The 27190-nt window shown below is 36.2% G+C and overlaps 1 protein-coding gene across 1 annotated transcript in view; it reads left to right on the plus strand.

Annotated features, from left to right (window-relative positions):
- dlst (dihydrolipoamide S-succinyltransferase) overlaps positions 1–27190 on the plus strand; it is a 47649-nt gene that overhangs the window by 15924 nt on the left and 4535 nt on the right. Inside the window, exons 2-10 of the mRNA XM_028822276.2 lie at positions 5155–5188; positions 5425–5473; positions 9080–9141; positions 9279–9353; positions 12086–12141; positions 13087–13195; positions 17902–18084; positions 18400–18479; positions 21655–21752. Coding sequence (XP_028678109.2) covers positions 5155–5188; positions 5425–5473; positions 9080–9141; positions 9279–9353; positions 12086–12141; positions 13087–13195; positions 17902–18084; positions 18400–18479; positions 21655–21752 — 746 coding nt within the window. The remainder of the gene's footprint in view (positions 1–5154; positions 5189–5424; positions 5474–9079; positions 9142–9278; positions 9354–12085; positions 12142–13086; positions 13196–17901; positions 18085–18399; positions 18480–21654; positions 21753–27190) is intronic.

Here is a 27190-nt window from a genome sequence, read left to right on the forward strand (position 1 = left end):
GTAAAGCTCCCTAGTTATTGAATTAAAAAAATTCAATAGTCTGCCTTGTCGTAAAACTGATATTCATTCATTCATCTGTGCCACACACATTTCTGTATTTTTCTTTACCACAGTCTTCCATGTATTATTTATGAAGTACTAATGTTTTGTTGGTTTTAACTAGTGCTGGGTGGTATGACCAAAATTCTATTATCACTGTATTTTTCAAAATTATACCGGTTTCACGGTATTAGACAGTATTTTTTTCCCATGCATGGGTGGATGTTAACCACATTTTCCACTGCAATTACTGCAGTAGACCGGCTAAGAATAACCAATTTCACTGTCATGAGAATTGTACATTGTACAAAAGAACATTTTAATGTGCACACAAGTATTAGAACAGGTTTGCATGGCCCCATAAAGTGAAAGTTTTCAAGGGGGTGGCACTAATGAAGATAAGGAATCACATTGCATCACAGTTGCAGTCAAAATATAGAACCTTTTTATTGAACAAACAACTTAAACTATAATTTTGACAACATATTTTCAACCATCCAAAGAGACATTTAGACTTAGTAAAATATCCAGAGGTGCTGTCAAAAGTTGTATTGCACTGAACATGTCATAGAAAAGGAATAGTCAATATTTTTTGTAAACCAACTACACTTTCTGTTAATGTTAACAATCTCTGTCCACTGACACGTTAAAGTATAATAAAATAAAACAAGTGCAACTTGGTGATGACATCTTTACCAACTGATCCATCATATTGCAAATTGAATTAATATGGACCTTGCTTCAAGCTAAGCTATACTGTATACATAAATAATAAAACTGCAACTTGCATTTATAATGCTGTTTGTGGTATAGTGGGTCCGCGGCTTAAAAAAAAATATGGCCAGTTTTTAAATCCAGTTAGCCGTGTCCGTCTCCATGGGTGTGATTGCACGACCACGGGGAGTTGAAGAGGTGATTGGGGCGAGTCGCACGTGCGGGTGCGATTGTTCTCAATTGCTTCATCGGCTTCCTAAGGTGTGTGATTAAGGCACTGCGTCCAAGGAGGTGTATATTTTTGGGCTGGCAGGATAGGGGGAAGGAAAAAAGAAAAGTTAGAACAGATGGAGGTTAAAGAAGGGAATAGGCAGTCATGGGAGACGAACCAGACACCAGGAAGGAGAAGGCAGCACGAGCTGGGGCTCCGTGAGGGAGCACAGTCTGAGGCGCTCTAGGGGCTGTTTCGCCCCACTGACTAAGCGTGTAGAGTGGGGCGAGCATCGAGATGTAAGGCAATAATAATAAATAATTCATTTTATTTATAAGGCACTTTACATTGGTAATAAATCTCAAATTGCTACATAAAAATATTTAACAAAGTCAAAACAAGATAAAAACAGAGATAACACAACAATGAATAGTGGCATTCTTGTTAATAAAACAGCCCAAAGTTCTCTGGTAGGGCATTCCAGAGCTGTGGAGCAGCGACTGCAAAGGCCTCCCAATGGATCCGAGGAGTGACTGACTGAGCGTGAAGGAAGACGGAAGGTGTGCCGACCTCGGACGGTCTGGCTGCGCAGTGTGGCGGTAGGCAGAAAGAAGTTTGTGCTGCAGAGGCTCCTCCAACAACACCAGTGATGGGTGAGCCGGGGAGACAGAAGGTGGTGGGCTGCGATCGGGTGAGGAGAGAGAGGGCATTTTAACGTCTTATTTTAACAGATTTATTTAGTATGGATTTTATCCCCACGTTTCACTGTTTTTATGGATTTGCTGTTTATTTGGGTACTGTATTTTTTTAACACTGCACAATGGACACTTGGTTTTATTTTTGACTGTTTTTAATAAAAGCACTTTCCACTATCCTCTAGCTTCAATGAGATTTGTCATCTCATATCAGTCATAACTATCGACAGTGTTGGTTCAACAGACTCCCATGTAGGAAGAGGGAGTCTGTAGGGGACCGACATCGTCACACTATTACATTACACAGTATTCAAGTATTGGGGAAAAAAGAAAAATGTGCTCCTTGGCTTGTAGTATTATCCAGTACTATAGAAACAGTAGTAACACATTTTAAATAATAATGGTCCACATCTGACCTTTTAAAACCAAAGTATATACAGACAACAGACATGACTCCCTTTTTTGGCAAAAGTTCTTGTGTGTCATCATGTTCAACTTTATCATCTGCTAAAGCTTCAGTTTCGGAATGTTCTCTGTCCATTTTCACGGTGCAGTACCTCCACTAACAGATGTACTCCATTGCATGCGTGTTTAGCGTTGTAGCAGTGACAAAGGTCCCCCCTTAAACAGTTTCCTGCTGCACACGTTCCAAACGTTGTTTAGGCTATTTAAACCGGTGTTGCGGTATAAGAAAAATCCATATCATAACAAAAATAAAAAACGGTTTTCGTTATGTCGTATTCTTGCAGCACATTCCACAAGGAAATGTCACATACATAGACTAGGAAGAATAGTTTTATTAAATGTATTGCCTAGCATTATTATTGTTGAATTTTATTAGATAACTAACACCTTTTAATTTATTTACAAAGAATCCATATATGGAATTGCTTTATTTGAATCAAGCTACAATTATTACTGCTAACAACATTATCAAAGACAGCTAATTGAATAAATTTAAAACTATTTACTTTTTGATATCTTATGCATTAAGTATATAGTCGGTGCTTGTCCTATGTGTTTGTTTGGTATACTTGTGCATCTCAAATTGCCTTGGCCAGTGCTTCCTCTCTTCATCACATTCCCATAATGCCTGCTTCTCAGAATCTGTCAGTTCCAGGCACTTATTAGTTAGCAACCCAACATTGCTTGGTAGTTATTGGTTTTGTTGTCATTGAAATGCTCTATTTTAACTGCTTTTCTGTAAAACTAAAAAAAAATGTAACAATTGAGAATTGAACTGCCATTTTTTTAACATTAGAAAGCCCAACATTCATTTTACTGAATCAGTATGTAACTTTTAAGAATTTTTTCACATCCGTCTATCTACCATCTATTTACCATACATATCCATCCCTGATATCCAAAGAGTTGCTTTTTCCATTTGAAAAATGTTGGAGAATTAAGGTTGATTTATACTTCTGTATTGAGCCTACACCCTAGCTTGATGCAGATCTCCTCAGAATTGTGACTATTTGTCTTGTTAGCGTGAACCCTACAACTCTGATTGGCCAGTTTGATAACTACATATTTTCTGAAAAGCATTTCCATTGTTGAAGAAGTTAGAAAATAAACTAATTTATTTGATACTTCATAACATAACTACAAAGACGATTAGATGGCAGCCAGTTCAGGGCATGAAATGTTGACTTGCATTGGTTTGGAAGTTGGTGGATGTATGAAAAAGTGGAAAAATATGAAAGGCCAAGTATGTTTGGCTATGAAGGAAAATGTGTAGCAAGATAAACGGTGATCCTGGAGGGCAGGAACTGCCTGCATTTTAATGGATCATTTGATTTTCTTTTAAGCTACAAACACTGACAAGTACAATACCATTCAGGAATGTAACTGCAGTGCAACATAAACTACTTTCAGTGATGTAGGCTACAGGCACAGCTACTGCATAGGCTCAACGCAGAAGTATAATTCAGCCTTTACAATATGTTTGTTAATGGTTGAGGTTAATTTGATTTAACTGTGTGTTTAACAAAATCTGTGTGTTTATGTATATAGTTGTTCTGTGGTTTTTCCATTGGTACATTATAAATAAGTGTTCTGAGCTCAATTTAAGTTAGTCAGTTGAGTAGTATACACTCAAACATTAGAGAAAATGGCTTTTAACTTTACATTTAACCTCCTTAGTGTTGTGTTTATGCCCAGAAAAGTTAGTCAAAAACAGTTTTTTTTTTGTTTTTTTTAAACAGAAATGTTATGTTAACAGAAGCATGTAAGTTTCAAAACATCGACAGAAATACAATAGGAAAGGTACAACATGTCTACTGTGCTGATGCAGAAATAGTACATGTCCTTCATGTGATATTTTTTGAAACAGTTACCAATGCACAGCCCGATGTTGAACTTGGGACGGTAGAAGATTGTTTCTTTGCACACTTTTCTTATAATATTTGTCTGTTGCGCCTGAGAGGGTAGAATGTGGGTGCCTTATCTGCAGGATTGTTTCCTTCTTTGTGTTATTATACAAGTAGGCTACCACAGTGCAAGGTTTAGTGACTTACAAATTTCCCCAACGCGAACATCTTTCTTGGACATTCTACTTCATTGCAATGATTTGCCTTTTTGTGACAGATACTGCACTCTGCTGCAGCATTACGGGACTGAAGTCGTCAGGCATGTCATGGTGGTTCATTTGTACAGCATCAGCATCAGCATCTGATGACCAATTCACATTGTCATCACTATTTGATTCAACTAATTTTTCAGTTTCAGTTTGTTATTAAACAAACACTTTTTATCCTCTTGTTTATACTGCATTGTGTTTTGGTTGAAGGCTCTGCCCTATTCATGAATCTTGATGAGTTACCTTAGAGTGGCAAAACACACAGAAATATTAATGATGTTTTGTAGCTTGATGTTATTTTATCCACTAGATGGCAGCAGAATGTTGTCTGTCTTTATTTAGGCAGATCATTAAATGTCACCCCAAGTCTGACTCATGGTTAACTATAATTGCATAGAGTTTTGAGCCCAAGTCATACTCGGTATTAATGCCAAGGATGCTGCAGTATAACTTTGTAACTTCTGCTGCAACAGGAAGGACAAGTTTCTTGTCTGAGGTTCTGTCTGTAACCAGAAATTGTCAAATTCTTAGTCCTTTAACTCTTAAAATTAGTTTCTAGTTTCTTTGTGGAGCTTTTTATTTCTTGAGGGCTTTGTTCTGTAGTTCGTACGTACAGTATCTGATATTTCCAGTGCAAGCCAAAATACTTTTGTATTTGTTTATAAATATATGCTTTGTATGTGTTTATAAATATATGCTCAAATCTGTGTGTAACATGTGATTTTATGACACATTTCTATATTAAAGTAACATGGATTCTTTTTGTCTGTACACTGTGGCAGTGCATTCTTTTTGTAATAGAAATTATGCATATATTGGTGCATGTATTCTACATTTAGTTATCCATTTATCAGTTACAACATGATCAATTGTGTAAAGCTTTTTGTTGTAAACTTCTTTCTTTTCCTCCCCAATAGGCCAACAGTACATTAGGAAAGCGCTGTGTTTCAGGTGAGTACAATTTTTCTGAGGATTGTACTGCTCACCAGATTATTAATGAATGATTAATGATGTTCAGTTTCCATTGGTATAACAACCCTTAGGAATTGCTCTAGTGGATGAAAATGTTAACTACTCTCTGAACAGAAGAGTATGCCTTTTTATGAAGCATTCTGTTAACATGATGCTGTACAAAATAAACACATAAATTTCTCACAATTCTCAACTCTCCGTTTTATTTTTTAAAGGCCTTTCTACATGTCATCGACTAGCTTACAAGAACAGCAGGCAACCTCTGTAAGTCTTTCTAATGTTTCTAAATTGATTTTCATTTAAAAACTACTGTAAATACTAGCCTTTAAAATATACACGTGTGTGATATATGTATGATGCTCTGATAAATCAGCCAAGTTTCATTAGAAAAGACTTGATTTGTGATTCCCACCCTCCCAGCATCTGCTTTTCTGCACCGTAATTTAGTTGTTTGCGGTGTGCCATCTGTTGGAGTGACAAATGCAATGCATATATATGTTATATGCCATTTGGTAGGAGATTTGTAAAAGCTGAGTTAATATTTGTGATGTGTGTGGTATAAATCAAAATCCTGATTAAAGAGAGCAACTTCTCCACAGGACAAATCAGTAATCAGGCAGGAGAAAAAGCTGTTCATTGTATCTTTTAATTATTCCTCAGCAAAATGCCTTAGAAGGGAGAATTCTTCAAAAGCAGTCTGTTACAGCATGGTCAGAATGAAGGCAGAAGCTCATACTTATTGATAAGTGAATTTACATAATAGTGCTGATTAATGTTAACATATCATACTCTGATTGATTAAAAGATGTGAGGTGTTTAGCATAGAGCACAACCAGCCTAAATAAAAGTACTTCTCCATTATATCCTTGTTCCTCAATATCTCTTAGTTTTAGACATTACCCTTGAAACCTCTGTGTATATGACAACTGTTCAGTTTTATTGTTTACAGGACATCTGCTGATCTCTTAATCATACATTTGGTGTATTACAACTGCCTGCTCCTGGTACATTCTTGTCTTTGTTGTTCACTTGACCTTTGTCTGGTTTTCTAATATGCCTGAACAGGTTTTCCGACGTGTATTAACCCTTTTATACTTCTAAGATTGCAAAACTATCATAAATGATTATGTGAGACCCAAGTCTAATTTTTCTTCCACATTCCCCACTTTTGGACTTATTTAAGTCCCACTAAAACTGTAAGGACTAGTTTCCTACTTTTAACTCCTATTTATAATTTGTATAAATCCTATGTGTTTCAAAGACTTAATATGGTATGTCCTCCCTTAGAGACTAGAAAGAAGGGAAAGATCCCTGTCTAGCCGAATTCAGGAAAACAGAAATCATTAATATCTAAAATATCACATACAGTGGTGTGAAAAACTATTTGCCCCCTTCCTGATTTCTTATTCTTTTGCATGTTTGTCACACAAAATGTTTCTGATCATCAAACACATTTAACCATTAGTCAAATATAACACAAGTAAACACAAAATGCAGTTTTTAAATGATGGTTTTTATTATTTAGGGAGAAAAAAAATCCAAACCTACATGGCCCTGTGTGAAAAAGTAATTGCCCCCTTGTTAAAAAATAACCTAACTGTGGTGTATCACACCTGAGTTCAATTTCCGTAGCCACCCCCAGGCCTGATTACTGCCACACCTGTTTCAATCAAGAAATCACTTAAATAGGAGCTGCCTGACACAGAGAAGTAGACCAAAAGCACCTCAAAAGCTAGACATCATGCCAAGATCCAAAGAAATTCAGGAACAAATGAGAACAGAAGTAATTGAGATCTATCAGTCTGGTAAAGGTTATAAAGCCATTTCTAAAGCTTTGGGACTCCAGCGAACCACAGTGAGAGCCATTATCCACAAATGGCAAAAACATGGAACAGTGGTGAACCTTCCCAGGAGTGGCCGGCCGACCAAAATTACCCCAAGAGCGCAGAGACGACTCATCCGAGAGGTCACAAAAGACCCCAGGACAACGTCTAAAGAACTGCAGGCCTCACTTGCCTCAATTAAGGTCAGTGTTCACGACTCCACCATAAGAAAGAGACTGGGCAAAAACGGCCTGCATGGCAGATTTCCAAGACGCAAACCACTGTTAAGCAAAAAGAACATTAGGGCTCGTCTCAATTTTGCTAAGAAACATCTCAATGATTGCCAAGACTTTTGGGAAAATACCTTGTGGACTGATGAGACAAAAGTTGAACTTTTTGGAAGGCAAATGTCCCGTTACATCTGGCGTAAAAGGAACACAGCATTTCAGAAAAAGAACATCATACCAACAGTAAAATATGGTGGTGGTAGTGTGATGGTCTGGGGTTGTTTTGCTGCTTCAGGACCTGGAAGGCTTGCTGTGATAGATGGAACCATGAATTCTACTGTCTACCAAAAAATCCTGAAGGAGAATGTCTGGCCATCTGTTCGTCAACTCAAGCTGAAGCGATCTTGGGTGCTGCAACAGGACAATGACCCAAAACACACCAGCAAATCCACCTCTGAATGGCTGAAGAAAAACAAAATGAAGACTTTGGAGTGGCCTAGTCAAAGTCCTGACCTGAATCCAATTGAGATGCTATGGCATGACCTTAAAAAGTCGGTTCATGCTAGAAAACCCTCAAATAAAGCTGAATTACAACAATTTTGCAAAGATGAGTGGGCCAAAATTCCTCCAGAGCGCTGTAATAGACTCATTGCAAGTTATCGCAAACGCTTGATTGCAGTTATTGCTGCTAAGGGTGGCCCAACCAGTTATTAGGTTCAGGGGGCAATTACTTTTTCACACAGGGCCATGTAGGTTTGGATTTTTTTTTCTCCCTAAATAATAAAAACCACCATTTACAAACTGCATTTTGTGTTTACTTGTGTTATATTTGACTAATGGTTAAATGTGTTTGATGATCAGAAACATTTTGTGTGACAAACATGCAAAAGAATAAGAAATCAGGAAGGGGGCAAATAGTTTTTCACACCACTGTAAATCAAGTCAAACAATAACAGTCCTCAATAAATTGGTGTTCCATAACCTCATGACATCTAAGTGTGAGCAACTATTTTATTTCCTTCTTATCCAACAATCTTTTGCTATGTTATTTCGCAGTAGCATACCTAGTCCTATATTTTTCATCGGTGGTTAGATGATTTAATATTATCATTGGTGGTAACACAGACAGCACACGTATTTACCTGAAAACTTCAAAATGTCTCTAATTTATGTTGGCAATGGTGTATACAACATTAAACAGAGACAGTCCTCATACACACAACTATGCTCGCAACCTATGTTCTCATCTACAAAGTTTCCCCAATTTACATCTAACTGTGGTCTTAAAATTATGCTATCACCTTTGTTGCATAAAGCAGAATTTTTGTATTGATGTAGATGTATAATGTGTGTGTTTATGTATGTACTTGTATATAATATGCACATACATTTTTATTTGATTTAGCTCTGCTGCACATTTTATTTTCCCAAGTGACTGAACTGGGTTTAGTGGGTATGAGAATGCTATATTAATAATAAATATTTTGTGTAAGAAAAAGAAAAGAGAGAAAAACTGTACACGTTCAGTACAAGCTATTAATATCAAATTTATGCTGAAATGTGAACAGATTCTCTATCCTTTCTGCTACTGTTCCTTTTCATTTCAATTAATGTGTTTTTCAAATCATATTTGTTACTGTGCCACATTCTGCTTTTATTGCATCACAGACAGCTGATAGTGTACCATAACACGAACACTGAGTTAATGCAGAATTGTTTTATTATGCATATGTTAATTAACGTCTTATATGCAGATATATGCTTAAATCTTCATTGGTTGTTTATTTATTAATATATTTTATTTTTTTCTCTCTATTTAGGAAATCTGAGAGCAGGTCAAGTGTGTTTCAGATAAGGTATTTCCGTACATCTGTTATCTATAGTAAGTATTGGTAACACTATCTTACAGTTACCTTTACATTCACTGGTAACTAACAAGTAGAGGTTTTTATTACTCACGTTTTTCTTTTATAGTTTCAATTGTAATATTTAGCCTGAGCTGCTTGGTATTTCTTTCAGGAAATGATGTGATCACAGTCAACACTCCTGCATTTGCAGAGTCGGTAACAGAGGGAGATGTCAGGTGGGAGAAAGGTACCATTTTATTTTAGCCCTTGTATAGTTATTTGAGTTGCTGTTTTTATTCTGTGGTAAATGAGTTTTTTTTTTCTTTTCCAAGGCTGTACTTCACATTGCAGGTTTTAAAGTTTTGTTTTGTTAAAAAGCCAGAATTTGGAAATAAATTTGGAGCATATTGTGTTGTGAAGAAATGTTCATATACAAAGATTCTAATCAAGAGTAATGTAATATATATTAGAACAGTGTTTAGATACATGGTTTTGTGTGTCATTTTGAAAACAACGCATGCATTGAATAGTTTAAGCATTCAGATTCCAGTGTCCTCCATCCTACATTGTAGACCTTTGGGTGGGTGCTGGAGTCTCTGATACTACTGTAATTCAGAGTAATTTTCTTTTATAGTCACTGCCAAACAGCATCAATACAAGGTTGCAAATATCCCTTGGTAGATTTGTCAAGGAAATATGCTACATGCACTGTCTGTAGGCTTGCAAAAAAGGATTCTGTGATTTCTTCTGTAGCAGATTTGCACTTCTAAGTCACACCTAGAAAATGTGCCAAGACCAATGGTTTGTCAGATATAACTTCTGTCAACTATATTATTTAATCAATAAAATGTCTACCAATAAGGCGCTGTGGATTGTATGCGCAATGTGCTAGGTTGACCATGTCTCTTTAGCAGTAGTGTGGACAGTGGATGTGCGGCAATGATTAGTTCTACGAGCTGGCATGTAAAGTTTGCATGAGATACAGTTTCGCCAGCTTTTTGTTTATACAAGACAAATGCATTCTAATTGCATTGTTCCACCAGATGGCGAAATATCTTTTTGTAGTACTTCTTTTGTTGCCTCTGCATAATGGGATAGAAAATTCAATTCTTGATCCGCTTGATCTACGCCACCCATCTATTGTAGTTGACCACAGCTTAAGACTTCGTAAACTGCTTGTTGCCTTTTGCCAATACACTGACCATAGGGGTATTATGTACAGTGCTAAGAAGACAAATATCTTTCTTGTCTTTCCATTTCAGCACAAGCACTTAACCCTTTTGCCAAGCTACAACAACAACATTTATTTATATAGCACATTTTCATACAAATGATGTAGTTCAAAGTGCTTTACATGATGATGAAAGAGAAAAAAGACAAAATAAAAAAGAAAATAGAATTGGGGAACACTAATTAACATAGAATAAAAGTAAGGTCCGATTGCCTGGGAGGACAGAAAAAACAAACTCCAGACGGCTGGAGGAAAAAAAAAAATCTGCAGGGGTTTCCGAGACTGCCCAGCCCCCTCTAGGCATTCTGCCTAACATAAATTACCTCAATCAATCACCGTGCTGTAATTTAGCTCTGCCAAAGTCCTTCGGCATGCCACAACAGTTGGGACGCACAGTTTTGTATGCGTCTTTCTTTGCAGCAAGATTTCAAAAAGCTGTGATGAAGTATAAAAATTCTCCATGGTTACACAGTAAACTTGATCCAGCAAAGCATCTGTCAAAGTCAGCACTGATGACGTAGCAATGCCGTACTGATTGTATTTTGGATCAAACATGGTTCCTTTCCCTGTGCACAGAACTGAATTCCAAACGTATCCTGTTTTAGATTCACAAAGCTCGTAAAACTTTTATGCCAAATCTTGCTCTTTTGACGAAATGTGCTGTATCCATGATAGTCTGCCCTTATAAGCCATGAGACTTAATCGATACTGACATCACATTCCAGAATGTAAACACTCTGAAATGTTGCTGTAATGGCCTTGTATATCCCAAATTTTCTTCAGTTTGGGTGTTGGATGGGTGTTCTCATCAAAGTCTTCATTGTTGGTAAAGTGCAGATATTTCATAATTAGTGAAAACCTACACTCAGACATAATTTCTCCAAAGGACACCAGCACTGACCGCTCTTTTACAATCCGAATGATTCTTGCTTCTAACGCTTATACACAACGCTTCTGTACAGTTGCCCGAGTGAAATTCGAGATGATTGCTTTTAGCATGGTTTTCACAGCGAGTAATGCTCAGGTCTAACGCTAAGGAGGTTAAGGTACTGAGCAGTTAAATTTTCCTAAAAGTTTTACTGTTTGATGTGCTTTTCGATTTTTGACATTTCAGCTATTCCATTTCGGTTTATTTCTACAAAATTAAGGCAGGAAACCACTGACTTTACAGAGTGCACAAGTTTAAATTGTTATTTTGATAATACAGGGATCTTATAAAGTTAGTGATCACTGTTACTTTTTTAATATATATATATATATTATATATATATATATATATATATATATATATATATGTATATATATATATATATATATATATATATATATATATATAAATAAAAACATATATAATCCCGGACACTAGTATTAACCTGAGTCCTCATTACCTCATACACATCGTAGACAATCTTTATGTACTACTTTGGTACTCCTTTCTCCCTCATGCACCTTCAAACCTCTTGATGTGTCACCTTATTATAAGCCTTCCACAAATCAACAAAGTCCTTTGCAAAGCTTTTCTGTTTTTCTCAGTGCTTCTCAATGAGTGGCCTCAATGCAAAAACTGCATCAGTTATAACTCTTGTCTTTTGTAAACCCAAACTGCTCCTCCGCTTTGAATATCTTGTTTCATGAGCCTTCTCTGTAAACCCCTTTCCCAGATTTCCATTGTGGTATCAGTAATGTTTTGCTAAAAATGGCATTGTATTGTTTGTTTATTATTTACAAAAATGTATATTTTTTTATAGCTGTGGGTGACACTGTTGCTGAAGATGAGGTAGTTTGTGAAATTGAAACAGACAAGGTAAATGTGTTGTTATATTATTCTTTCATTCTTTGTCTTTACCTTTGTGGGGTCACTGGCAGGTGACAAGTGGTTTGCACAATGTAATTAAGACATTGACAGTAAGTGTGCAAAGGTCTTCAAACAAGTTGATGCTCATAAGGTCATTGAGTGATTTGTCTGACAAATAAATGTAGTCTTTGGGTTTGCATTTCTGCTTCAGAAAGTGTCCGTTAGTATGCCTGATTTGATGCTCTCCCTCTCTTTACAACATTTGACTTTTTTAATTTGTTTTTGTCAAATTTTAAATGCATTTTAATTTAATATTTTAAAATATTGAATGTTGCTGTCCTTTAGTTTAGGAAATAAAGTAAGACCTAATCCTATTTCCTTACCACAGATGTGGTATAAAGATCGTTTTTAATTGTGGAAATCCATGTTTGTGATTTTAATTTAATTAAAAGGTATTTTACTGCAATAATAGTTTAAATTGCATGTTTACAAAATATAAAAAATAATTTAAAAGCTACATTGTGTCATACATTTCCCGACTGTTTGATTTTTACCTGGCACATTTATGCCAATTTTTTATTTTTAAGGCAGCACAATTTTGTAATGTAATATCTTTTTAAATACTGACCAAGTTGGTTTTAAAAGAATGTTTTATATCTTGAAATTTGCATTTTAGTAAAATGTTGTGTTATTTACTAGTATGTTTTCATTTCAATTATCTACAAAGTAGCTGAACCTCTTTTTAGAGTGGAGTTGCTTTGTATTTTTTCCTATGTAACATCTTGCCTGTCTCTGAAGTGGGCAATGTTACGTGGTTTCTAGACAACAAAACCTGTACAGTACACTCCCCACCTTCACTAGGTGAGAGGTTATATTTTGAAACCATTTTGGATGATATTGTAACTGGGGAAGCCTTAAGTGTCTAATAGAAATTAGCCAGTCTTTTACTTTCAGACGTCCATTCAAGTGCCATCTCCTGCTGCTGGTGTCATTGAAGCCTTCCTGGTCCCTGATGGTGGTAAAGTTGAGGGAGGAACTCCACTTTTCACACTTAGGAAAGGAGGTAAGTTATTTAAATCTTTTGTGAGTTTATTGTAGTAGCTCATACTTTGACAAATGTTTGTCACTAATCATTTTGTTTTAGCTTTGGAGGTGAATAAGTCATAATACGCAGTGATTGGTCCAATATACTGTATACTGACAGCAGCAAATGTGACCACTTCATAAAAAATGTATGGGCAGAGTTCTGTTATTTAGTGAGGTGAGGTTGCAAAGTGAAGTGGAAAAAGTATGGACTTTTCACATTTACATTAAAGTGGATTTTTAAATGTATTTTATACTAGGGGGTTCCACCCCCTGCTCACTTCACTCGCCAACCCCCGGGTTTGGTTAACCAGAAGTACAATTTAAAGAGATTGTTTTTTTTCATGTGAATTGTTACATATGCATTATGTTTACTTTTACTTTAAAACTTCAGTAAAAACAATATTTGGAATTAACTTTTCTTCAAGACCACATTGAATTTTGATTCCTTGTTTGGTCTTACATCGTGATAACGCAACGTATAACTGCCCGTAAGTAAATACCTTTACTCTCTTATTGTTCTTTTTTGCCTTTTTTGGGCATTCTTTTCACTCCAATGCTTTTGTGTCTGTTTTCGATGAGCTGCTCGTTCTTCTTCGCTTAGTTGTAGATGTGTCATCTTTAACTTAGAGCAGTTCTAAAAAAATTTCTTCTTTGCGTAGTCGTTTTTGAAGTTCTATCCAACAACTGAGAGGTTAGATGACTGTGATCTTGTTTGAAAATGGTTGTAAGTAGGGCGTGACTGGCAAAGGTCACCGTCTCATGGGACTTGCTTCCAAAGGATGTCAGTATGACGTGACTTGACCGTTTCGCGGGATATGGAAGTGTCTCTCTGAAGTGTGTCTCTTCAAAAGATCATGTCGCTTCACCAAAAATCTCGTCTCGTCCCAAGTTTTTTTTTTATAATAGATTACTAATCAGTGTTTATCCTGTGCTTAAATCTCACACTGATTTACTGCCTGTGTGGAGTTTACAAGCAGTGTCTTTGTGATTTTTAGTTTAGCATAATTTATTTCGAGTTTCTGCATTGGCCTTTCGAGTTTCTGCATGAGTAAGGCCCTATGATGGACTTGTGCCTTTCTGGTGAAGGTTCCTTCTTTGCACTTGACCTTAAACTATGCTAAGCAGGTTTGAGAATGTTGTGTCCTGTTTTTGTTTTACACTCAAACAAAATAATCATTTCCTCTTTTCTGTGTTTTTAAATTAAAGCATTGAGCAGTAGAATGAATAGCCATCTAAGGCCCATGTACATTTCTTCTAAGTAAGCATGGAAAGCCTTTTCTGAAAACTTTTGAGCAGTCAGACTGAGCATAGAGATTAAAAATGCACACCTGTTCCATATCCTTGGATTTGTTACACTGAATGGAAGAACATACCTGCACTGATCTAATCCTGCTCTCAGTTGGTTTTTCTGATCCATTGATCTTCTCATACTTCTCCATTAAGATGTATTTCTGGATGACTGCTAATACTTTCCAATTTGGCTCTGAGGCTAGGGATCTGCACTGGCAATCAGAAGGTTGCCGGTTCAAATCCCGTAAGATGCCAAAAGGGACTCTGCTCTTTTGGGCCCTTGAGCAAGGCCCTTAACCTGCAATTGCTAAGCACTTTGAGTAGTGAGAAAAGCGCTATATAAATGCAAAGAATCATTAAAGAATATTTTGTTTTTTAAACCATCAGCAATGACTCTTTTTTGGTTTCTCTATCAACCAAAGGTTAATATCACTTTATAAAACGGATGGTTGCATGATAAAATGCTAGACCTGCAGGTTTTGCTTTTACTTGAAAACTCAGAATTAAATTTACTAATCCTTGTTTTCTTTCTGTCTGGCACTTTTCTCCTACATTTTATGAACAGAACTGCAATAATGCTTGACACTGCTCGATGCCTTATATCGCACATATGCATTAGCCATTAGAAGAGAGAATTCTTTTAATTTTTGATGAGAATTTCAAGTTTTTGTTCTCTTTGAACTTGTTCTTGTATCTGCACTCAGTTTGATTATCTGCAGGTTTGAGAACATGCACTGCATTGGGTAGCTCCTGTGCGAACAAGCTGTTGGTAGTACAGGCTTTCAGCTGGCTATTACAAAATTGTCAAAAATACCAGCATGTAATATCACCAGTAAGCATTCCCAGACAAAACAAAAGAAAGTGGTTAGGAAGATTAAATAATTTATAATTAAGTTTGTTTGGTTTAAAAAGCAGTGAAAATATGTTAAAAAATTAATACTTTTGGCTAGTAGAAAAATATGACAGTCTTTAGAAAGTGCATTAAATCTGTTTGCTGGACCTGACTTTGTAATTTACTGGTAGGTTATAGGGATATAACAGATTTCAAATCATTTATATTACATTTACATTAAATATGCAAAAACAGTCTGGTGTAGTATCTTTGTTATAACTTTAGTTTTTTTTACAGTCATGAGGCAAATTACAGTGATACTGACACCATAGTAGAGAGCATATTTTAAATTCTGTGGGGAAAAAAAAGTTAAATGATTTCTGCAAATCTCCCAGTCTTAAGGTCAGAATTAACCCAATTTTATCTGCACTTCCCCATCTTGAAGAAGGTGTTGGGGTCCTATATACAAATGCATTAATGTCCCTAGATCACTGCAGTTTCAAGATATGCAAGCCCAAGAAGTACAGCAAGAAGAGTGTCATCTAAAGCTAAAGGTCCCTATAAGTGTCTGAAATCAGTCTGGTAGGTTCATCCAGTTATCAGAGTTACTGCTCATATTACAAGGAAAATGAAGCACTTTCTAGCACTTTGTTAAACCACTAGAAGAACAGCTTTTTTTCAGTATTAGAAATGTGAGAAAGCAGCAGGGCTTTACCAAGTACAGACTGGGAGACCACAGCCTTGGTTTTGAAATGGGTTGCAGCAGGAAACAGTGTCTTCTAAGTGAACAGAGACACTGTGGTGTCTAAGTCAAGATAGGCAGATACAGAAAAGCACTTCCTGTTAGTCTGCCCAGCAAACATAAGGATAGTAAGTTTACTTTTCCCAAAATCATGAAAAATTAAGATGACATTAGTTTCACCACTATGGTTTATATTTAAATTCTAGTTTGTAAATAAGGGCTTAGAGCTGTAATTAAAATAAATGTAATTTTGTGTATGTATATCTATATAACTCTGTGTGTGTGTGTGTGTGTATATATTTATTGTGACGGGTGGCTGCGGCCATTACCTGGCCAGGATGGCAACAGAATGGTAGGACCGGTGGAGAGAGCATCAGTGAGGCAGTACCTCCATTGGGACATTAGAGGGCAGCCCTCCTGGATGGCTGTGGTACCACAGAATCCCGCAGGGCATGCTGGGAGCTAGAGTTTAGTACAGCCCTGCTGGGTTCTTTGGGGATTATATTGCATTGTCTGCATTGTATTTTTCATTACAACAGAAGGTAATTTCCAATTATAGGCACTGCTATCGAGAATCCTATAGCATATACTGTATAGCTGCAGCAAAAGACAAACTGTAACTGTATAAAAGAAAACAGAGAAATATTTCCTGTATCGGCCATTTTATTTCCTTTCATCTTTATCTGTATTAGCTATGCCAATCTGTCTGTCCAGCAGATAAAGTTTGTTGAGCAATTTCAGCATTGACAGTTGCAGTGGGCATCTAGTTTAGCATGTTATGAAATAAGATGCATTGCATTCTTCATTCCAACAGATGTCACACATCAAGAATTATCACTATATTGAAGTATCATACCAAAAGCTATATACATAAGGTAACAAGTAAACACTAAAAGTTAGATATTTTTCTTTTTAAATTTTATTTTTATAAATGAATTTCCATTTGTCCTAGAGAGTGCGGGCAGGGTGGAATGGTTGGAGAAGAGTGTCAGGAGTAATTTGTGACAGACTGGTATCTGCAAGAGTGGAAGGGAAGGTCTACAGGATGGTAGTGAGACCAGCTATGTTATATGTGTTGGAGACGGTGGCACTGACCAGAAAACAGGAGACAGAGCTGGAGGTGGCAGAGTTAAAGATGCTAAGATTTGCATTGTGTGTGACGAGGATGGATAGGATTAGAAATGAGGACATTAGAGGGTCTGCTCAAGTTGGACGGTTGGGAGACAAAATCAGAGAGGCGAGATTGCGTTGGTTTGGACATGTGCAGAGGAGAGATGCTGGGTATATTGGGAGAAGGACGTTAAAAGATAAAGCTGCCAAGGAAGAGGAAAAGAGGAATGCCTAAGAGAAGGTTTATGGATGTGGTGAGAGAGGACATGCAGGTGATGGGTGTAACAGAACAAGATACAGAGGACAGAAAGATATGGAAGAAGATGATCCACTGTGGCAACCCCTAATGGGAGCAGCCAAAAGAAGAAGAATATCCAACTGTCCTGCAGATACAATTGAAGGAAACTTGCTTCCAAGTGAAAGCAGTTTTGGCGAAATTCAAAAAAAAAAGATCATCCATATTAACACTTCCAGTTTTTCAAGCATGTTTAAGCAATTGGTGATACTAAATTTGAATAAAGGATACGTGTAAAAAAAATTGCAGAGAGAGAGTGTGTTGAACTCGACAAAACAAGTTCCCTGAACAGCAAAGAGCAAGATTAGGAAGTGAAGCTGGAGTTGTGTGTTTTATGAACAGAGACAGACAATCATTTAATATCACTTAGCTTTGTAAAAGTATCAAATTTGTTTTCCTCTCTTCAATTTCTAGCTGCTGCTACTAAAGCTACAAAAGCTCAGGTGTCTGACAGTGTGCAGGCTGCTGCTCCTAAGGTGGAGGGTCCTACTCCCCCTCCTTCCACATTACCACCTGCTGCAGCTGCTCCTGGTCCCATACCCACAACTATGCCTCCTGTTCCATCAGTATCTGGTCAAGCCATTACTTCCAAACCAGGTAGACCATGCCAACACATTTACATCTCTGGCATCTATGACCCAAGTATTTTTATCTTTGTAGCTCTTAAAATGAATGTATTTTTTTTTTTTTAGTAATAAAACTTTTCAATGTTTCCTGGTAATTATAAAGTACACTTAGGATGATTATTGTAAATAATAATGCACAAAATAGAAAAAAATACAAATGAAAATATTTATATATTTACAATAACAAAATGTGTATTTAATATCTTTTGGGCTTATCTCTGGCTTATTCTCATTTAAAATTAAAATGTACCTAATTTTCTTCATTATTTTCCATTATGGGTTTTAGTTTCAGCGGTTAAACCCTCAGAAGCTCCCCCCTCACCTTCATTTGACAGTGCGGTTAAAGGAGCAAGATCTGAGCACAGGGTAAGTAAAAGGGTAAATTGTTTCAACATTGTGGTTGTTGCAAGAGTATACAGAAGCTTTAAGTTAGATAGAGATAGATAGATAGATACTTTATTAATCCCGATGGGAAATTCACATTCTTCAGCAGCAGCATACTGATACAATAAATAATATTAAATTAAAGAATGATAATAATACAGGTGAAAAAAACAGACAATAACTATGTATAATGTTAAATGTGCCAATGCCAGTTTATAACCTTTACTAATTTTGTTACATATTATTAGACAATATTTCTCTGACATTGTCAGATGTGTTATTTTGTTTGGAAAATGGGATTTGTTAGCAAGGTACATAGCATTGCCTTATGGAAAATTCGTATTAAAAAGTAATGTTTTTGTCACATCTGAAGCATTTCATAATTTATCATTGGGATGCATACTTCTGTCTATTGAAATGATTTGAAGCAAGTGAATCACACAGAGCAGACAATAATCAAAACCACACTGCTCTGTCTGAACAGGTATTGTCTTGCCTTTTTTCCAGGGGTGCATTTAAGTAGTATTCCATCTTCAGTATGATTATAAGTCACCATTTTAAAGATGCTCAGCATCCCCTTACTCCTTATGTATTTATCATTTTGGTATTACATAGTTTAATTATTAATGAAATGTAAGACTTCTTCATTGAACTTATAGTTGCCTAATTCTAGTCATGGTTTTATTGCATACATATTTTTACAGTCCATTCCGTGCCTTTGTGGGATTTTGGTTATTTAAACAGTAGATACTTTATCTGTAATAAGATAATTCATAACTTTATCAACTAATAATGTAACATTTCATTTTATACTTTGTGATAAGCATAAACATATTATAGTTATCAGATACTATTCTGTAAATAGTATTAAGTAAGTTTTAAATTATGCTAATCATGACATGTACATTTTAAAAGATAATGGATTATGTTATATCAAACACAGAATAACACCAGGGAAGTCGAATGAATGTAAAAAGGTTTGTATATTATATAAAAATAAGACCCACAATGAAGGGCAAGAACAAGGTGCATTCAAAACACCAACAAGCAGTAAAGGAATAAACAGCCTTGTGGCCTTTTAGGTGTTAGTTTGTGACTATCATGTCAGAGGCTTCTTGTACCTTGCCATCCCATTTCCATTTTTGGAAATCTTAACTCCTACTAGTCATAGGCTCGCCACCAGCTGTCCCCTTGACTGTACAATAGGGCCGCAAAATTAATTGTGTGTTATTTTTGAGTATGATTCCACTTAGTACTCCTGTTTTGTAAGTAATCGAGCAAATACTGTGATTTTAAGCTTATAATGACCTTGAAAATTATTTAGAAAGTGTGTATGTGTATTCTAGCACATTATATAAATGGCACACAATGGCAGCAGCATGGAACTATGTGTTACTATCTAATACCTCTCGTGCTTGTTATATATTGTTCCATGTAGTGCTTTAACATATCCATGCAATAGAACTATGAGGTTGTGATTACATTAAGTTGTTAAGCTTGTATTGCTATCATGTAATATTTTACTCTGCACTTTGATTTTACGTAACATGCAACATTTTTTTTTATTCGATAGAACCCCAATTTAACATTACCATGTTTAACATTTTCCTGCAATTTACATATTTAAATGGTGAGTGGTACTAAAGAGTAGTATTGCAGAAGTAACATTTATTTAGGAAAAAAAAGATTTTTTTTGTTGCATATACTATATATGTATGCAATATGTATGAAATAAAATTTAAATGTCAGTAATTTTCTGTATTCATGAATAACAAAAACAGTGACACAGTTATCCTGCATTTGTATTGTAAACAATGAAAATGGAACAATGTTGTTTTAAGCACACGTTTTTTAATTTTTAAACTAATCCATCATTTAACAATTTTTAAATGGTTCCCTCAATCTGTAAAATGGAAGTTCTACTGTGCTGTGACTATACAGAATGCAGTATATGCAAAATACATATTTGATTGTAATGTGTTTAACCAAAATTAATTATTTCAATTACAATGTCAAGGACAATAATCATCATATATGAATTTTGTGGTAATTGTGTACTCCTGCTCTACACTCTTCCTCATCCCTGGTGGTTTTCCTTATGTTCAAGAGACACTATGCTAGAGCTGTGCCTGGCAGCCCCTGGTATCCTTGCTTCTGTCTCCCTTGTGTGACTGTATGCCATCTTGTAGCCCATAGTTGTTGCTAGCTTTAATATATTCTCTTTGGCATGTTTTGTTACTTTAAAAGGATTAGGTAGTCCAATTACTGACAACTCTCACCAGTCTGGTGGTGTACTAGCTGTTACAATGGTGCTGGTGTGGCAAGTTGTTTTGCCACTACCATTGTATACCAAACTGGGGCCTTGTTTCACTGTGATGTGCTATTTTATCATTCTTCAGTATAATTAAACTCAGCTGCAACCTTGTCAAATAAAAGTATGTAAAACTATGTATTTGAAATTGTTTTGAACTTTTATTTTTTGAACATGTAGCGAAAGTGATGTAGCAGAAATTTTAGTAAACTGTTTTATTTTGAACTGTTCTATTCCTAGTTACTGTATAATCCCTTGTCTTGTGGCAGAGGTCAGGGATGTAGATTTAGGATGACTGCTTTCTTGTTCTCCAATAGGCATATATCTTGTATTAAGCAAAATAGTGCAGAAAATAGCTGTGTTACAGAGTACCAAAATGTTTGTTTATCAAATATATTGTGAGCACACACATCTATCATTTTCTCATGGCCAGTTCTTTTATTAAGTAGGTTAGGCCTTTAGGACTAGAGGTCTACAAGCAGAAATGGTTCAGCAGTGGCAGCTACCACACGCTAATATTAACATATGGTCTACCTCTGGCTGATTTTGCACCATCCACTTTCATACCCTTCCAGCTGCTGTTCTTTTTACCCAAGTGCAGAACTTAAATTCACTTTATGAAACTAACCACAAGACCTCACGCTTAAAATTCTGTTTCTTGCTTTGAAAAAAATAAACCTCTTTTCTTCCAGGAAATAAAATGATGTCCTATTTTTAAATACAGTATATAGTCATTTAGTAGAAATGGGTATAGTGAAAAATATTTTTTAAGATAGGTAACCACATTATTGTCTACATACCATCCAGGGTGACAGTCTATTTGTCTAATAATATTTTGTGTTTCAGGTAAAAATGAACAGAATGAGGCTAAGGATTGCACAGAGGCTCAAAGAAGCACAGAACACTTGTGCCATGTTGACAACTTTTAATGAAGTTGATATGAGGTGAGAAGTGGCCAATAGAGCTCATAAATAATAACACCGAAAAATGACTTTAATATTGTGATTTGTGCGAGGTCAGCCAAATGCTGTCAAAGTCAACACTAATTAAAAATCTTCTGTATAATTTAACGGTATGGGTGTGTAAATCTACTGTATCTGTTAAAGCTTGGTAGATTCAGAGAGGAATACTAGTTATCAATAATAGTAATCTTTAAAAATACTTTTTGTTTTTAAAAGTCATCCTACTAGCCCAGTTCAGATCTCTATATAAATTGACACGTTTACAAAAGGTCCACTAATGAAAATTACAAGCAAAAGTAAAACATTGTCAATATAATACAGTAATCCTTCCTCGATCGCGGGGATTGCGTTCCAGAACCCCCCACGAAAGGTGAAAATCCGCGAAGTAAAAACCATATGTTCATATGGTTATTTTTATATATTTTAAGCCCTTATATACTCTCCCACACTATTATAAACATTTCCCGCACAATTATACAGCATAAACCCTTTGTATTCTCTTAGATATTAGGTACGATTCATTGAAATTATGTATGTAAAAAGTTTATATACAGTAAAACCTAAATGTTATTTTAAAGATATCGAGCGTCTCCAGGCCACCAGCAATAAATACGTACAATGCAAGAAAAATTGTATACAGTAAAATGTATGTACAGTGACACTAAACTATGTACATGTAATAAGTACTGTACATAGAAAATTAATTATGGTTACTCACTAACAATGACACGACGACTTGTCCGATAAAGATGAGTTTAATTTTACTGCACAACAAAGGAGAGTGTTACAGCTCTTCTAAAGGAGCCTCTTCAGGCAATTGTGTAGCACCGCTGTTGTTCTTCTTCCAGCACTCTTCAATCCAAATCCCGAAAGCAGATTCCATCCGGACTACCGCCTTATTACGTCCACTTACAACTTGTTTTGCGCCCTGGTTAAGGGACACTGCAGCCGTAGATCTTGTATTCTTTTCTTTCTTTTTCAATAAAAAGAATCGTGGACTCACTGATGCCATAATGGTGTCCTGCAGCGGTGTAGCTGTTCCCTTCCTTCAACATATCTAAAACTTTTACCTTTTTGGCAATCGTTAGCATCTTCTGTTGGCGCTTGGGCACGGCCCCTGAAGCAGTAGCAGGAGCACGTTGATGCTGAATGAGTGAGATGAGACTTCCTGGTTAATGCAGCGGAATCGAATTCGCCGCTCCGTCGCTGAACCAATCAGCACACAGGAACTTAACTGCGTGCTCTGATTGGGTAACTTCTCAGCCATCCACCAATACTGTCCCTTGTATGAAATCAGCTGGGAAAACCAACTGAGGAAGCATGTACCAGAAATAAAAAGACCCATTGTCTGCAGACCCGCAAAGCAGCGAAAAATCCGTGTTATATATTTAGATATGCTTACATATAAAATTCGCGATAGAGTGAAGCTTCGAAAGTCAAAAGTGCGATATAGCGAGGGATTACTGTAAAGTATTATACTGATGCAAAGCTTTTTTGTGATCATTTGAGATCCTGCATTGTTTTAAGTGTTAACTCTTAACCCTGAATTTATTTAGCTTACATTACTCCTGTCCTAAAAAATTAAATATGAACTCTTTTATGAATTGTTCAGAAGGTCAAACACATGCCATAGAAATGAAAAGGGTAAGCATAGCTAGAAGCTTAAATAATGGAGTTATAAATTAGCCAATCAAAGAGCTAATTGAGAGGTCGTAGTTTAAGAGGCACTCAGCTGTATAAAAGCAAGAAACCTCATTAGCTGGATTTTGTTCCATATGGCTTAGTCTAATACTCAGAATGTTATTGTAAAAATCACAGAAAAACTGTTTGAAATGTATCGGTCTACTGTAAGAAAAGTATTCTTAAAGTAGGAAAAAAAATGTAAGTCCTTGTTGCTTATACTTTAATGTCAGTGTCTTTCAGAATTATTTCTCGGAGCAAAAAAAAAAAACGTTGGTTGCCCAATGGAATTTTTCGGACAGCAATCTTGTACCCTTGTTCGCTGTGTTCATGGCTCACCAGGGGCGGCCTTAGGCATGTGCAAACTGTGCACCTGCACAGGGCTGCCAAATCCCAGGGGCTGCCACGCCAATATATATTGAATATAAAACAGAAAGAGAAAATAGCGACACAGCTGATGGCAATGTGGCCAAAAAACATTGCATTTCTTGTTGATTAGTACGCTGTATTTACTAATGTCGCTAGAGTCGGAGCAGTAAGCTATATGTAGTATTATAAAGTCCTGCTGTAATGAGAATATCATGGGCTGCCACTTGATTTTCAAGTTATGGACACGCGCATATAGAAGCGAAGCTAGTGCAAGTGGGCAAGTCATCTTACAAGTTAATGTTTCACCTAGTTTTAATAAAGTGTTAGCGCAATAGTCATAGTGAATATCTGGTCGGATAGGGGACACAAGACATTCGCATACCCATTCTAAGCAAAATGAAGAGATTTCGAGTACATGAATCTGGTTATTCGAAATGAAAGAGAAAGGCGGCTCAGGAGGCTTTCATTGCGTCACAGGAAGGAGCAAGTGGGCGAAGGGGCCAAGGCCGCCACGAGCCTATAGCCGCCCCTGAACTTACTATTACATAAACTGAATAGTAAACAATGACATTAGTAGAATGTTAACCAGATGAACATCTTTACCTGGGAGATATAAAAATAATACATGCTTTATGTTTATATATTCTGTAGAAGGGTGAATCTATAATATATACTAACAGCTACAATTATAAATGCTATGTTTGGCAAAATCTTTCTACAACTTGAACAGCCTTATCTATATTGTGAAACATTGTATAGGAATATAGGAATGAGCCTGTGTTTCTGCTCATAGAACTGGAAGCCTCACCGTCATTGAGTAACATAGGAATTATCCATCCATCCATTTTCCAACCCGCTGAATCCGAACACAGGGTCACGGGGGTCTGCTGGAGCCAATCCCAGCCAACACAGGGCACAAGGCAGGAAACAATCCTGGGCAGGGTGCCAACCCACCGCAGGACACACACAAACACACCCACACACCAAGCACACACTAGGGCCAATTTAGAATCGCCAATCCACCTAACCTCCATGTCTTTGGAATGTGGGAGGAAACCGGAGCGCCCGGAGGAAACCCACGCAGACACGGGGAGAACATGCAAACTCCACGCAGGGAGGACCCGGGAATCGAACCCAGGTCCCCAGATCTCCCAACTGCGAGGCAGCAGCGCTACCCACTGCGCCACCGTGCCGCCCATAGGAATTATATCATACCAAATATCCCAGAGGAGAATGTTGTTTATTATTAAAACTGTAGATGTTTAGTGAAAAAAGGTAATTTAGCATTACTGTTAAACACTTGACTTAACAAATAATAACCTGTTCCTGTTTCATTATCTTCATTAAATATTGTAGTTGACATACTGATTTTTTTAATTTTTAGAAAATTTTACAAATGTTAACACAACTTTGTGGCTAGAAATTAAACTAGGTAAAAGACAATTTTTAGTATTTACCACTTCCACTGCTTGATGTTGCAAGAAAATTTGAATTAGGTCTGTTTTTTAGAACACTGCCTTTTCACACCTTTTAAGTAAGCATTCTTGTATATGGAGCACAAACATATTAAATAACTTGCCAAGAGCCATACATTCAGGTATTAACTCTGATGTTAAGCATAGTAGACTAGCTGAAATACCTGGAGCAGCCTTGGGAAGGAATAAAGTGCAAGTGTGACCACTAAACTAAATGCCCCAGGGAACAAAATTTTGCCCCAAGTGAAAGTGTCACTGTGTATACCCACCATGGGGAGCAGCTTGACAAACCTTTGCCAATACCCAAAACTCCTTTTAGGGGCACTTCCCTAATAAAGTGCAGTATGGTGCTGTCACTTAATAGATTTTACCAAAGTAAATGTTTATACTGAAACATAGCCTATGGTCTTTATCTCTACAATAAGGGAGGGGTACCAAACACACAATCATTTGTATATATTACGAGATTTAGGATACGTATTTTTTTTCTGTTTTGATGCTTTGAGTGGCACACAGGTTTTGAGAAGAAACCCGCTGTCTTATGATGTTACAAAAGGAAAGACTGATGCATTTCTTTTTAATGACTTCTACACTAATTATTCATTGTATGATATTTACTGGTGGTCTTGACCACAAGTAAATAAATAAATATTCTGCTTAACATAGTTTGATTCAGGTGGAATATGGATCTCTTAAAGATTGATTATGCAAAAAATATTTTCCTAATTTATCCCTTAAATCATTGTTTCCATTTTATTTGAATATACGTGATTTTGATTCATCTTAACTAAACTATAAAGAATTTCCTGCTAAAGGTGAAAAGCTGCTCATTACACAGTTGGAATAAAAATATGTACATCACAACTGGATTAAGATATTTTTCCTAAATTACTGACCTTCCTGCTTATTTTTAAAAGAACTTGAAATAATGATTTAAATGAAAAGATTTTAAACAATGTTTAGTAAATATATATGGATACGTCTAAAACTAAATTTTAGCAGATCCACTGGGATTGTATTTATCCTTATGAAACTCTATATTTTCTTTGACAAAAATAAATATTTTCACATAATGCCTCTGAAACAATGATAAGATTGGTAAAACTATCTTTATTAATTTATGTGTGCATTTTACATTTTCCAGCAAAAGAGGCAACACTTTGAGAATTTCTTTCAGGAGCTAATGAAGGTGTCATCTTACAGCTATTTAGATGTTCTCTTGGTCATATAATTCTGTTTTCATTGATTTGGTAAAGGAAGGTCTCCCAAAGATGGCTTTTTTTCTGGAGACTAAGGGAAGGAGTTGTATTAGATGGCTTGGGCTCTGTAGAAGGTCCTCTGAGAATAACCAGATGACTGTGAGACATGCTGAAATGGAACAGGCTTTTATGACAAGGCAATAAGGTTTGCATAGGCTTTATAAGTGAAGATTTTTATCACTTCTTCTCTGTTTTCTCTGAGTGCATTTGTCTTGGGAGACTCTAATGCCGTTAGCAAGGTAACCCTAGAAGTTAAATACACTTACAGGCAGGAAAACAAAAATTTGAATGGGAAAATAGGGGAAAATTTGTATTATCTGGAGAAAACTTGTCTTAATATCTTTCATTACTATAACATCTACAATTAAGATTTATTTATAAAAAACGATTCTCCCTTTGCAACACAGTATGCTTTGGCAAGAAAATTAATTTGAATATGCAGTCACTCTTGCCATGATTATTTCCTATTTTTTTTCTTACATTATTTTTGGTGAAGTGCTATTTATAACAAATTAAGTTATTATAGACTCATAATTACCAACATCTGCCCTCACAAGCTGTTTAAGTAGCTTTATGTGTGAATTCTTTTTTGACAGTCACAAATTTTGTCCTCCAACATTACCAGAGACCTATGTAT

The sequence above is a fragment of the Erpetoichthys calabaricus genome, chromosome 16, assembly GCF_900747795.2.
Source record: "Erpetoichthys calabaricus chromosome 16, fErpCal1.3, whole genome shotgun sequence".
Lineage (NCBI taxonomy): Eukaryota > Metazoa > Chordata > Cladistia > Polypteriformes > Polypteridae > Erpetoichthys > Erpetoichthys calabaricus.